This window comes from Corvus hawaiiensis, chromosome 3, assembly GCF_020740725.1.
Source record: "Corvus hawaiiensis isolate bCorHaw1 chromosome 3, bCorHaw1.pri.cur, whole genome shotgun sequence".
NCBI classification, from domain to species: domain Eukaryota; kingdom Metazoa; phylum Chordata; class Aves; order Passeriformes; family Corvidae; genus Corvus; species Corvus hawaiiensis.
In genome coordinates, this window is record NC_063215.1 from 47403415 (window position 1) to 47417814 (window position 14400).

The 14400-nt window shown below is 36.4% G+C and overlaps 1 protein-coding gene across 4 annotated transcripts in view; it reads left to right on the forward strand.

Moving 5' to 3' along the window:
- FIG4 (FIG4 phosphoinositide 5-phosphatase) overlaps positions 1-14400 on the forward strand; it is a 52952-nt gene that overhangs the window by 2568 nt on the left and 35984 nt on the right. For 3 of the 4 annotated variants that reach the window (XM_048299588.1, XM_048299587.1, XM_048299589.1), the window contains exons 2-6: positions 5687-5785; positions 6000-6123; positions 9085-9241; positions 10499-10549; positions 13238-13386. In XM_048299588.1, coding sequence (XP_048155545.1) covers positions 5687-5785; positions 6000-6123; positions 9085-9241; positions 10499-10549; positions 13238-13386 — 580 coding nt within the window. Of the gene's footprint in view, positions 1-1789; positions 1891-5686; positions 5786-5999; positions 6124-9084; positions 9242-10498; positions 10550-13237; positions 13387-14400 lie in introns of those variants that run through there. The other variant, XM_048299586.1, reaches the window with a different exon arrangement.

The following is a 14400-nucleotide window of genomic DNA, read 5'->3' on the forward strand; positions in this document are numbered from 1 at the left end:
TTGTGGACTTCTGGTTTGATCAGTCTCTGTTACAGCTCATTCAGTGTCATGTTGTGCTGCTGACAAACAGCTTTTCCTGGAGGTGTCTCCTTTGCATAAGCTCTCACAATCATGCGGTTGCCAGCTGTGACAGTCACTGGTACAGCATAAGCATCACCCAAAAATAAAAATGAACAGCTTTCTCCTGGTTCAGGTTGCTCTTCGGGTTTCCCTAAGGCCATAGGCTTGCTAGATCCAGCATGTGGGATTTGGAGTTGTATCAGATACAGGCTAACATGAGACTGTGTCCTAAGATTGCTGGTGCAAAGAAGGGATGATTTAAGTTGTCAGCAGTGAGAGAAACAGTGACGTTTACACTGGTCATACAGCTTATTCCTGTCAAGCCCCTCTGTGTTAAAGCAGGAAGAGATGAAATGGATGAGAAAGTGGAAAAAGTGGAAATGGTTTACAGAGGGTTTCTTTGTTTGGATTTCTTTTTAGATAAAAATACAGTAATATTATTCAAGTCAAAGAGGGTAGGTTCTGGTAGTGTTATTAGAGTCAAATGAGAGACTGCAAGAGGTGAGGAGAACTGAATTCATGGTGTCAATTGAATTAACAGAGAGCAAAAATTATATTTTCTATTAATGCTTATATTTAGAGTAGTTGCTGAAACCTATCTTTTCAATGATGCTTTGGGTCAATAAATGCATGGAGATGTTTACTGTATCTTCTCCTTGTCCTAGGAGTTGAAAGCTTGTTTAGAAGTAGTCAGAAAGATGAACTGAAGGTTTTATTCAGAGCAATACCGATTATCTTTTGTTTTATGCATATATTGATTACTGAAGTGTACACCAGAGGGCACTAAAGATATTCGAGCACTATGAGTAATAAAAGACAAAAGATATTTTCCTCTCCAGGAGAAGATGGAACTTTTGTGTTTCCCCCAGATGATGCCCACCTGAAAGCTGTATGTTAGTTCACTGGAAATTGTCATTCCCCTGAGGCAACGTGACATTGAACAAGACAATTTATGTTGTCTCTATAAAGGCATATCACTTGCCTATCTTTCAGGATATGATGAGGCTTAATTAATAGTATTTTATTCTAATCAGGTTCTTTTACAGCCTCTATCTCCACAGTATCCAAATGACTCACACAAGCTTATTAAGTAATGTGACTGGCATAATTACCTGTAGCTATTTCTGCCCTTTATTCACCAGGGAAAACTACGGACATTTGTTGTATTTTAAATGTGTTTTTTTCTAATAATAAAAATGTAAACATTTTTATATTAAAAAACTCCAAGGTTGCATATTTAATGTTGAAGTTAATCTGTGGTCAAATTGGAGAAACTTTAATGGTTATATTCAATATTCAATAGAATATGATTTCACAGAAAAAGCTATAGAATATTTACTGAATTATGAAGCACACTGATTTATATGGATCGATATCTGACACGTTTAAAAAATGTTGAAAGTAGTGAACAGCCTACTGGGCAACCATTAGCTATCATAATTTTCTAGCTAGAAGTGGCTGTGAAATGTGGTCTCTCTGGAATAGTTTCATTAGCAGAAGACAGCTCCTTTCAGCTGACTGTCCTGTTCCCTGTGTATTGGCATTCTAGGAGTGGTGGTGATGTCGTGGAGCAGAGGATGGAATTGGGACGAGAGGAGGAGTTTTGTGCAGCTCAAGAAAACACTGTTTCTGCCTTAGCTGTCTTGATATACTGCCAGATATATGGGTACAAAGTAGAGAAACTTGATCTACTTTTCCATCTTATTTTCTGTGCCTGTCCTGTTGAGGAGGGGAAGTGAGAGAGCGGCTGGGTGCGGGTCCGGCAGATGGTCAAGGTGAAGCCACTTCTTCAGGGCTTTGTGGTTTTAGACATATCCATGGTCTTAACATGTATTGTTTGCAAGCTTTTTGTCTAAGATCATAAGTGTTTTCTTTATGCTTTTTGCAGATTTCAAAATTGTCAGTATTAGTGTACTGCCTATTTTTCAACTACTAGTATATTTTTGCTTTTTTTTTCTCCTGCTGATTAAGCTGTTTGTAGCTTTTTAACTGAGGATTAAAAAAGTTTTTTGCTGTGCTAACATTTCTTAATGATAGTTAGTCTATAAAAAGAAGCAAATCATAGTTTTAGACCAGGAGTTCTAAGAAGTAATCTTAAAGAAAAGGAAAAAAAAGAAGTGAGCAGAATGTTTGATTTCAGAACTATTATCCTGCCATTAAAAAACAACAAATGGCAGTAAGAAGTTTTTTATTTTGTTTAGACTCCTTTTAGAAGAAGCCGTTTTGTTTGGTTTGGCCGAATGAAAAGATTGATAAAAGATAGTGCAAAGCCTTTCAATTAGATTGCTTTGGTTAAAATTCAGTCCCAGGTGGAAGTGACTAATGACTGTTCCAATCTTGTGGTTGCTTAGTGATAACTGTGCAATAAATTAAGCTTCAGTCCAGCTCTTGTAGCTGCCTGGTGTGTTGCCATGGTTGGTAAAGTGTGCTTGTTAACAAATTTCAGCAAAGGCCAGGGGCAGAGTAAACCTGGAAGCAGCATGGGTCACCTCAGGTATGGTTGGAGGGGCTCTGGCCCGAGCAGGGTGGGGGAGCCTGCACAGTTTCTCCTGGAGTACTGTTCTCTGGAAAAAGTACTTTGTTGGTCAAGGTTACCTGTTTATCTAAATGCACTGGCTGTGCTGTGGAGTGGAATTGTTCGAGACACTTGGGAAATGCTTCAATTTATTCAGTTCGACTTAGTAATAAACAGAATGAGGTGATAAGGATAAGTACTCCCAGAAAGGTTTCCGTAGCTTTTTCTTTTTTTTTTTTACTGTAATAATTTCTGTTAATCAAAAGAGTTGTAAACAGTACAACACATTTTAGCTTTGATTAATTTTACAATTATATTACAACCATAGAAATTTATTAGCTGTTACATGCTCAGTGTTGTGTTGATTTGGTATTTTTCTTTATAATTTCCTAGTATTCATGTGATGGGAAATATAATTGCAGCACATGTCACTGGTATGGTTTTATTTGTGCTCCGTGTCATCCAGAAAGACTTATTTATTCATTAGATGCATAAATTAGGTAGCAGAAACAGCTAATGCTGAAGTGTCTTTTTTGTGTATTTTTTTGTATTGTTAGTTTTCATACAATCTTTGTTTTTCTTTCAGATCTTGAAGGTTGAATATGAGTTGGCATGTCATGCTGTTTTTCAAGTAATTCTGGGGTTGTTAGCCAGTCCTGAAAACTTCCCAAGTGGAAGTCTAATTTTGGGTTCCTAGTTTTGAACACTAACCCAAATTCAAAAGTTTTTGCAGATATTTCCTTTATTACTTCCACCAGAATATCCTCTGACATGCAGTGGTTAAAATTTCCATTTGCTAAAGAGAGATTTCTCGTTGCCTGCCTTATTTTAAGTCCATTGATGCTCAGTTTTGATGCTGCTCTCAAGTGACCTTCCTTAATACATTACACAGTCTGGGTCTCTAGCTTAAACCCCGTAAATTAGTCTTTAAATGACTTCAGAGAGCCTGTTAAGTACCATTCATTATGGTGGTTGCTTCCATGGTCTGCAGGTACAATTACTCCTCATCTAATCTAACTCTGTTGCTGTTCTAAGCAGCAGCAGCAGCACCTAAAGCTGGCCCTGTAGCTGTGCATAGCCCTCTGTTGCAGCTGCCAGGGTGATGGGAGTGATGCATTCCTCATAGCACTTCTTTATGTTTTATTGGTTAATTAAAATGGAAATGGAGAAGTATCCAGCTGAACTTCCTTAGTAATAGCATTTGCAACTCTATCCATCTCTCTCTCTTTATCCCTGTGTGTCATGTGCGTTCCAATTTTAAATGTGTTCTTCGGTCCAAACTGCCATTAGGACAAGCATCTTAGAGTGGTGCTCTTATATTTTTATTCAGTGTTATTTGTTGGTAACCATAGGTGTCACTTTGGGAAAAAAATGCACTCATTTAGCAGGCTGGACATAGTGGGACATCACTGAGGTGTATTGGAGTATTATGGAATACTTAAAATTGTTTAGCTTTAATTAACTAACAGTTTTCTACAAATGAAGAAGCTGCACTCTTGAAATGCATACTAACTTATCATCTGTGTATTAAAAATGAATATGTGTCCCTCTGCCCATTCACTTTCTGCTTCATGAAGAAAAAGGTGATATAATGGCATGGTCAAAGCAAGTGTCTGTCTTGGTTGTTTGGTGTTTCTTGCTGGTAGTGGGTGATACCAGCAGAAGAGCTGTACCATTCAGTGCCATGCGCTGTCCTTACGATTTCCCTCCTGGGAAGCAAGAGCTTGGCACTAAGGGATCTCCTGCAGAGGCTGCTCTGAGGAGGGCAGGCTGGGGAGCTTGAGCCATGCACAGCAGCACTGCTGGAAAAAAACTGTGTAGGAAACACTTTCTTGTGCCAAAATGCTGCCTCAAAGACTTCAGCGAGCAAGTGTTGTGATGGCATATGGCTTTGAAGGGCCTTCTTACTGTCATTTGGGAGTAAACAGCGAAACTTACCACTCAGCACTGTAATGTCAGTGTACAAGGTGGAGCCAGAAGTTGGTGGTGTTTCTTTTTATGGCTTTTAAAGTTAAGTATTTTATTTTCCTATTTAGAGCTTACTGACTAGATGGTTTGTGAATTCAAGGAAGCTGGAGAGGGCTTGAAGTTCTTGTTTCACCTTAAATATTTTGAGAGTAAAGATGTTGCTTAACAACTAATTGGTATAAATTGTGGAATTGTGAGGTTTGTATGAATATTATTATTGATTTCCTTTCCCACATCTTAAATCCATGTGACTCTTAAAGTTAGGAGCTGACTGCATGGATCCACATGAATTTGCCATGCTTTCCTACTAGGCTGAGCATTATTAATGAGTTCTACCTTGCTGTGCTAGCACCACACTGGTTAAATGAATTAGAAAAATGAGAGCTACTTTTAGCAAGTCAGTTCTGCAACCTGTGCTTATTGTTAATTCCTCTAAATGTAGAAATTAATTTATAGTTTGATCTTCTTACATGAAAAATACATACACTATATGTTTATCTGTGGTCATTCTTTCATATTTTAAATGTGAAATAAAATAAAGCTCTTATTTTCTTAAACAGTAGTATTGCTAATCAGAAAATTTTGGTACTGTAGAAGAACATTGTTGAGAAGACTATCATAGCAAATATAAATAAAAATAGAAGAAAACTTGCAGTACTGAAGTAGTTACAATTTTTCAGTGTTTAGTATGGATCAGGAAAGATTAGTTGACATAAATAGCAAAGGAGTACAATATAGCAGCAGAAGTTTTAGATCATGAGAAGTTAAAAACTCATGTATAAGCTTCTGCTAAATTTTACAAAGTAAATGGGAAGATGGTAATGGCTGGGGCAGGGTGTGGTTGGACAGTGCATGGTGTAAGTTACAGTTTATCTTCTCTAAACAGGTTTTAACCTTTGATTTTAATTTTTTTTTTTCCTCCTTGTACAAAGGAGAGAAAGAGGTCTTTCAAGTTGTAAAGGTTGATTGCATACAAATATACCTACCTAAGATACTGGTGTCTAAAACAGTTTATTAACAGTCCATATGGAATATTGCATATTTGATGTTAGTAGGAATGGAGCTAGTCTAGACAATATGTAAATGGCATTGCTTTATCTTGTGTAATATTCTGATTTGTTTTGTTGGTTTTCTTTTATGTAGCGGTATTTTCTAGTTGGAAGTAATCCTGCAGAAACCAAATACCGTGTTTTGAAAATAGATCGCACTGAACCAAAGGACTTGGTTATTATTGATGATAAGGTAAGTGCCTCTATATTTAGTTGCTGGGCTTTTTTCCCACTTGTTCCAAATAATACTGGCTACTTGTTGGTAGCACTGAAATGGGAAACAAAGAATGTAGAGCAGGCCTTTGGTTTATTGTATATTTCACAGATTAAGCAAATTCTTCTATTCTCTGACATGAAATAACATTTAACAACCAAAACAGTAACTTCTGTGACTTTTTATTTTGAAGCATGTTTATACACAACAAGAGGTGAGGGAACTACTTGGCCGTTTAGATCTGGGAAACAGAACAAAGATGGGGCAGAAGGGCTCTTCTGGGTTATCTCGAGCTGTCTCTGCTTTTGGTATAGTAGGTAAGTGTTTTGATGGGTTTTATAAAATCTTTTGTTTTCCTAGGAGATGAGGCTTATTGTGTCATGCTGTATATCTTTCTGTCTCCCCCTGATTTTATTTATTTAAAAAACTAAAGAGGATTGAGAAATTTTTCATGCTCAAAAATAAGTAAGTTTCTGTGTATTTTGTGAAAACAAGTGGCCAGTACAGGGGTGAAAGTTGTGCTGTAACCAGTCTTTTCTTTGTCACTAAGGGACAGATCTAGAAAATAGCCAAACTCTAGAAACTTGGTTGAAGATCTCACCAAACTCAGCTGATCTTTGAATACAAATCATGTGGAACCTGGCTCCGGAATTCCAGAGCTCACAGAATACTTTTTAAAGAGAAAATGAAAGTTGACATTCTTTATTAGGCTGTATTTCTTTATCACACACTATTCAGAAAGATGACTTTTCTTTTTGGTTAACTTTTTGCAGTGACATATTTAAAGATTTCTTTTTCGTGTTTGAACAAGTATAACTGACTGGTATGTCAGCTGAATTTTAAAATGCTGCTCAGCTGTCCATAATCCTCAAGCACTGCTTCAGGGATTTAATAGCTTCTAACTTCATCTGAAAGTCACTACCTTCCTGCCTATTGTCTGATACTGAGGTCAGTGTATTGATGGCTGATGTCTCTGAAGTAAATGTTAATGTGTGCTGTGACAGCTCCCAAGAATACCTTGTGGTTTATTAGAGTCAGTATACACCTGGACATCTAAAGCCAAAGCTGCAGAGAAAGTGGAGAATGCAATTACTTTAAAGGATGCCCCTGAATTTTGGATAACAATCAAAACATAATACAATTCTATTCTAATCTAAAGTGGCAAATTAAGCAGACTTTCTTCTGCATTCTTTTTGCCTGTGAAGCATTTTGGAACTTATAAATGCATCCAGCTTTTCCAAAATTCATCAGATGGTGTTTATGTTCCTTACTGGATTAAGAGTATTCATAATATGGGTAAACCTAAAGGAGCTTCTAACAGCCTTGCATCATTTGGTTTGGTTTTTTTTGCACAAGCCATAAGTGCTCATTATCTGATTATGTGATAATATGTTTGGTTGGAAAGTGGTTGTGATTAATTAAAATTTTGCATCCCAATTGTATGACTGTTTATATGAACTGTTCCTCACAGGAGAGTTTCTATTCTGTAGCTGCACAAATGTATTGGTTAACAGATACAGTATATTTATTTCTAGATGACTTTTAGAAGTAACAGACTCTCTATCAGATTATATACTTCCAAATTATATGATTTAGGCTATATCTGTATAAACATGTAATTTGAGGAAATGCATCTGGTAGTTTATTTCTGCCTCCTGACTCAGGTCATAAGAACAAGGCTATTTTTTGTAAAATTGCAAAGAACAGCTTTGTTCTGTCCTCTAGTTATTTCATTAACCAGATGCAGCACATTCAGTGCACTCAGAATGGGGGTGCTGATAGGCTGAGTTACTGTGTAGTGTTTAAAAGTAGAAATTACTTTTAAAGGGAGGGAACCAGGCCAAGGAGAAAGGCTCCATTGTTTATCAGACTTTGGTATAATGTTTGGTGAAATTCAAAGGATGGAGGCTGTTCACATAAGTGATTTCAGTACCTGGAGGATACAGGAAGAGCTGTGACTACTATTTAACAACTGAAATTCAATAGTCTGACTGGTTCAAATGGAAGGTTTGTTTCTTATTGTCAGCAGGGCCTCCTGTCTTTGTGCAGGTGAGAGCATTTTTCCAAGGGGGGCTAATAAGGTGGAAGAAAAGATTGCCGTTCATTCGATCACGTTGCAGCCTCCAGCAGTGACAGGGAGGAAAATGTGTTCTCTCCTCATCCTTTTTCTTTACTTTGTAATGCAAAGCTAAAAGAACTGAATATAAATACAAGTGAAAATATGAATTGTGAGGGTCTGTTTGTATCATGTCATCATCATCATCACCTCCATCTCCAAATTAATTTTTTGAGAGTGCAGTAGTGAGTGAGTTTCAAGCTCTCAGCCACCTAGCAAAGCAGCTACCTCCAAAAGCTAATTAATATAATTTATTACTTATTAAAGCATATTACTGCTGTACTATACTATATTTACACATTTGAGTTCAGAGCTGGTTATGTATTTCTATTTTTCATTTGAATTTCTACATTTGTGTTGTATTTAAAGGTTTTGTTACACTTTTCCCTAATCATATATAATAGAGGTGTCCAAAGAAGGCACTCCATGAAGAAGCATGGCTATGCCCTGCAAGGAATGAGGGTGGAGGCTTCAGAAGCCATCTTTTTATAGGCAGTAAAGCCAGATACTGCCTGTTCTACCTTCTTAGCCTTCTGCTCTTCAGCAGGGTCAAATGTTGATATCTGAGAGAGAAAACAGGAAAAAAAAGGAGTACCCCTGATACTCTGAATGGCTGATGTGAGGGAGATGCTGCTTTAGACAAGGAATTCAGTTCTCTGCTGTTAAGGAGAGGGGACACAAAGGTGTTGTTGTACCCACAACTCCTTTTGCTGTTTTGTGTCCCTCCTCAGCAGAGAATACATGAACCTGAAAAGAAAATTGGAGACTGGGATTCTTCCTTGCCCTGGAAAATTAACCTTTTGGTATTTGAAGTAAATAGAGTATGCCTCACTCTGAACAATGAGAGTCCTATAGAAAGCAAATACAAGTATATTGGTAGACAGAAACATACTCCAAATTTTCAGTGTCCTAACTCTGCTGCCTAGTGTTAAAAATACCCACAGTGGGAGGGGAAATAAGTAGCCTAGGTATTTCATTGGTCAGTGGGAGTGAATTTTAAGACTCTGCGTGTGTGTGTATATATATATATATGCATATAATATTAAGAACAAACAAAAATTCTTTGAAGTCTTGAAATGATTCTGATACTGTTTTGCTAAATGTGTTTTATCAAATAGACACAAACATGCAACTAAAAGCACTTTAATGCTTTTTTTAAAAGGTTTTGTCAGGTTCTTAGAAGGCTACTACATTGTGTTAATAACAAAAAGAAGAAAAATGGCAGATATTGGTGGTCATGCAATATATAAAATAGAAGATACAAATATGATCTACATTCCAAATGACTCTGTAAGAGTCAGTCATCCTGATGAGGCCAGGTAAATAATGCTGGTAACCAGTCTGTACTTTTTGAATATTTTCTAAGCAATGTTGGACTGCTACTAGAAATTTCAGTCACGGATTCTTTTGTATTAGTATGTCATTCAAGCCATTTTATCTCATTGGATGCAAAATAGGCTACAAGTTACGTGGCCTCTAACCTGGAGAGTAAATTCAACTGTCATAGTCTTCTAGAGTTTATTGTCCACATCTCCATGTCACAGCTAAGTTCAGCAAATCTGCACCAAGAAGTATCAAATATAAGCATTGTTCCTACAAGGGCAAAGTAATGCTAATACTGGTATGTACTGTTTGGGGCACTGATCTTTTTTTAGTAACTCTTGCATGATGTTAATCTCACCTGAAGAGATCTTTTGTGCCCTTCAAAGTGCTGAATAGATTATTAAATGATTCTGTGCTATCAGAATCTTGTGAATGTTGCAGTTGTAAAGGGTGGTGAAATGATTCACTGGTAAGTTTAACTGCTTCTTTCTTTTTGGGAACTTTTTTATGAAGACAGAAATTTGAGCCTTTATGTTTTTATCACGGTAGGGTTACTTTGCTTCTATGAAATAGCAGGCAACTGGTATTGATAAACTGCTTTTCAGTCTGTATTGTGTGTGAATAGTCAAAAAGCAATGGTTTATGATAAACTGATGTCAGGTAATGAACCAAGCCAATGGTAAATATTAAAAAAGCTTCCACTTTAAGGTGGGATTGATCATAGACATCAGTCTCTCCTCTTAATGTGCAGCAGATCATGGTATCTAACCTACATATTTATGGTGTCAGCCATTTTATCATTCAGACAGTGTTACAGTTTCTTTTGGGAATTTGCTAAGGCTATGACAGATTGTACGAGATATTTCTTTTCTTGTTCATTTATTTGAGAGTAACTGAAAAATTTTATTTCTTTTATAGTATTTTTGAGAGTTTGGTTGTTTAAATCCTGAAAATTTTGATGTGCATATGTGGAAAATAGAACCACAACTTTACAACTGCCTAAAGAAACAGAGTATGTATATGAGTAGACACTAGTTGGGTTTTTTTTTTAAAAAGGCTATTTGATTTATTTAATCCATATGCTGGCATTCTAGTGTAATTACCTGTCAAAACAATTACAGTAAGATAGGAGGGGAACGTAGGGCAAGAATCAATATTTATGTGTAGTTTCTTTTCTTTGATCCTCTGAGTGACTTCTTATGGTCTGTCTGGTTAAAATAATAATTTTTTCTGCAACTTGAATTATTTGCCAGGTATCTGAGAATCTTTCAAAATGTGGACCTTTCTAGCAACTTCTATTTTAGGTAGGTATTAGTTACTACTCCTTTAAAAAAAAATGTGCACTTACACTTGATACAAGATTATAGGTTTTGTTTTTGATACCCAAGACTTTTAGGTTGGTATTCTGGAGAACTAAGACACATGATCATGCTGCTGGTCCATTTTCGTCTGTGTATTTTGAACCTGCTTTCTCCTTCAACCAATTGGCTAGGAACTTAGTTTCCATTAGGTTAAAAAATATAAAACTATTAATGCCATGGAAAAAAGCAGGCACTGAAGCTACTGTTTCCACTGACTCTTCAGCCTTGTCAGATTATGCAGAAGTTCTCTCTTTGGAAAAGTATTATATTTCAGGGGGGTTGCTTGTCTTGTTATTTTTTCTTTATTGGTCTCATTTTCCATAAATAAAACTTTGCCTTGATTCGGGAGCAAAGGTAGAGAAATAGGTCCTGATTTAAGATACACCCTCTATGGGGTATGTCTTTCATAGGGCCTTCTAGGCATTGCAGTTCTCTTGCTTATTGTTTCATAAATGCCATACCTAAGACAATTTTCTGTGTCCCAGCTACTATTACGTGAGATTTTTGGGACAGCACAAAAATGGGAGAAATGTGGTGATAAACCTGGCAGTAATAGTTAGAAGACTGGATGACTTAAAAAAAAAAAAAAAAAAAAAAAAAAGTAAAATAATCCCTCTTGCAATTACCAAAAGGTATATCAGTCTAGAAGATGCTTCCTCTTGGAGAATGAAGACTTTCTGTCACAGCTGGATCTGTGAAGATAAAACCTACCCAAGTTTTATGTGTGTTTCATGGTTTTGCATGTGAAAGATTTTTTTGCAGTATAAAACCTGAGTTTTTCTTCCATGCTTTGTCTCCCAGCCCTAATACTATACAACTTCCCCCACTCCTACCACCTTTGCTTGGAGATGACAAATTTGTACTGTTTCTATGGTTGTACATAGAAGGGGAAGGAGAAGATTCTTACATGACTTTAGTAAACACATTTATCATAAAATGAATCACAGAATGGTTTGGGCTGGAAGGGACCTTACAGATCATCCAGTTCCAACCCTGCTGCCATGGATAGAGACATCTCCCTCTAGACCAGGTGGCTCAAAGCCCCATCCAGAATGGTTTGGAAGACTTCCAGGGATGTGGAATCCACAACTTCTCAGGGCAACCTGTTCCAGTGTCACAGTACAGAATTTCCTCTTAAATCTCTCCAGTTTTAGTTTGAAACGATTCCCCCTTGTCTAATCACCATCTGCCCATGTAAAGAGTTGCTCTCCCTCCTTTTTATAAGCCTGCTTTAATTACTGGAAGGCCATAGTGAGGTCTTACTGAAGACTCCTCCAAGCTGAAACTGGAGAATTAAGATAAACTACATATTTCAAATTTCTTGTACAGAAAAAAAAATGAGTAGGTGACTTATACAAAAGTATGTTTTTGGCACAAATCCTGTGTGGCATAAATGAAAACTTTCCTACTGGCAGATAATTTACTGATTATGTTTTATTTTTCATTACAAGAATTGTTATCATAAAACGTTTTTGTGCTCTGTGTTTTAACTGCATATTTAGCTTGATTTTCACTTTCAAAAGGAGAAACATAGGATGTTACTAGTATTCTTTCTTATTGTTTAGAATCTTTTAAATTGATAAGCTTCATTGAAATTGTTCTTGGCTGAAAGCCTAACACATTTTTCTGCATGATTTTCATATAAATGCTGAGGAAAGTTAGAAATCAGTTATAAGAAAACATTTGGAGAGTGGGGGAAACAGCCTTTACATGTCTCTTCCTGGGACACTATTTAAAGATTGTGTTATATGCAAACAGAGCATGTTACAGACCTTTTTTTCCCAAACAGATGGGTCAGGACATTGTTATGGAAGTATGGTGGATGCATGGGTTACACTTTATTATCATTAGTGATAAATCTAAATGTCTAATGTTTAAATAACTTTTTAGATCTTTAATGAATATCCAGAACTTACATGAGGACCAGTAATCATTGATGCTGTCTTAGACTAAAATGGAAATCTATGAGTATTTGTGATTTAAGTGTAGTGTGCATTTGGTTTCTCTTTGGGAAGAAGCCTAGTTGCTTTAAAAATTCAGCAATTAGTATGGAGTGTTATTAAAAGAGACATGAGATGGAAAATTTGTAACTCTTATGGAACTAATAAAAAAAACCCTTTTCTTTATTCAGCAGCCACTGTCTTCAGATGCATCTGTGCTGCAGTCATAAATTTGGGGACAAATACAATTTTTTTGGACCAGGCTTTTGTATTTTGAGTTCAGGTAGCAATTAGAAAGTAGCAGCGCTTAAATCTCAGAAAAATGAGGTTGTCAATGTATATGGATATTTCTGGTGGAATAGGTATCTTAAAACTTCTGGAATGCTTCATAGTGAATTAAGCTTCTTGATATGCTTCATTCAAAAGGCATGTTTAATTTTCAGTTAAAAGAAGAACATAAACACATTTTCAGCCTTTGTAAACTGTAACCAGTTTCTACGTTTGCAAAGTTTCTTTTGGAAATTATTTGTATGATTTGCCATTACAGAATCAAAATCTGTGTATCTTATTCAGAAGTCTTTTCTATTGGATAAAATAGTAGTGTGTTAAATATAAGTACAGATGGAGAGTAAGGGCTTTCAGAAAATTCTTCTGCATCTACAATTACTAATAAATCTTAACTGTCTATCAGTTACAGCTATGATCTATCTCACTCCCTTCAGTATAATCTTACTGTCCTGAGAATGCCACTTGAGACATTAAAAACTGAAACAACCCAGACCCGACAAGAGAGCTTTGATATATTTGAAGATGAAGGACTTTCAACACAAGGGGGAAGCGGTAAGAAAGCACATCTAATTAAACTGATGTTGTTGGTCATTTTAAGTGCATTGAGTGTATTTTAAATTTGTTCCACTTAGGTTTACTTTTGAGAAACATTCAGGCCTTCTGTTGTTGTTCAGTAGTCTCCTAACAGTTGTGAGTTAATAAAAGGTTTTGTAAAGTGTCACTTACAGACATTTCAATTTGAACAGTGTGATTTCTAGAGGTGTGTAGTCATTGTTTTAAATTACATTGCAACTCAGGGAGATGACTGAGCATGCTGACATTTTTCAGCAATTGATTACTCAACTGACTTCTGAGTCTCCTAACAGGAGTGAGTTATAAAGAGAGTGGGAAGCAGTAACCGATTAAGTACCAATACATTTTTTCATTTTAGATTGGAGAATACTGACAACAGAGGAACTGTACAAAGTTAGTGTCATCTTGCTGTAGCAACCCCTGTCAAGAAGTCTAAGAAAAATTACTCATTTCAGTTCAAAACTTCAGCCTTTAGTTTGGGTCTAACATACTCATAAGAGTATAAAGATGAGCAGCCAGACAGAAAAACTGTTTTCTCTCCCATTTACTTTGCATGCCCCCACACACACACGTACAGAGAAACTTTCCCCTGAAATTCTTAATGTTGGATTTTATTCTGTTGAATGAAACTCCCATCCCCCCAAGAAAAAGATATTAGTAACATGATCATATATATCAAGATACCAGAAACTGGTTCTCAAATGCTACAATATCAGAAAGGACTGTAAGGAGTAAAGAGAGCAATAATTCCTCTTCTGGAAAGACTCATATCTGCAACATCCCTCAGGAATCCTTACAAAGGCACTGTCTCTCTTACGTCTTTGTAAAAACAATAGGAAATGAAGATGCCCTAACCTTGACTCCATCAGCAGTGTGTGCTAGTCACATATATATTCATAGAGTATGTGTAACAAATAGCCACCTGTCATTTAAGAATAAATTGTCACCAAAGAAATGCTGCTAGGAGTAAGAAAAAGGGAAAAATTGCTGGCT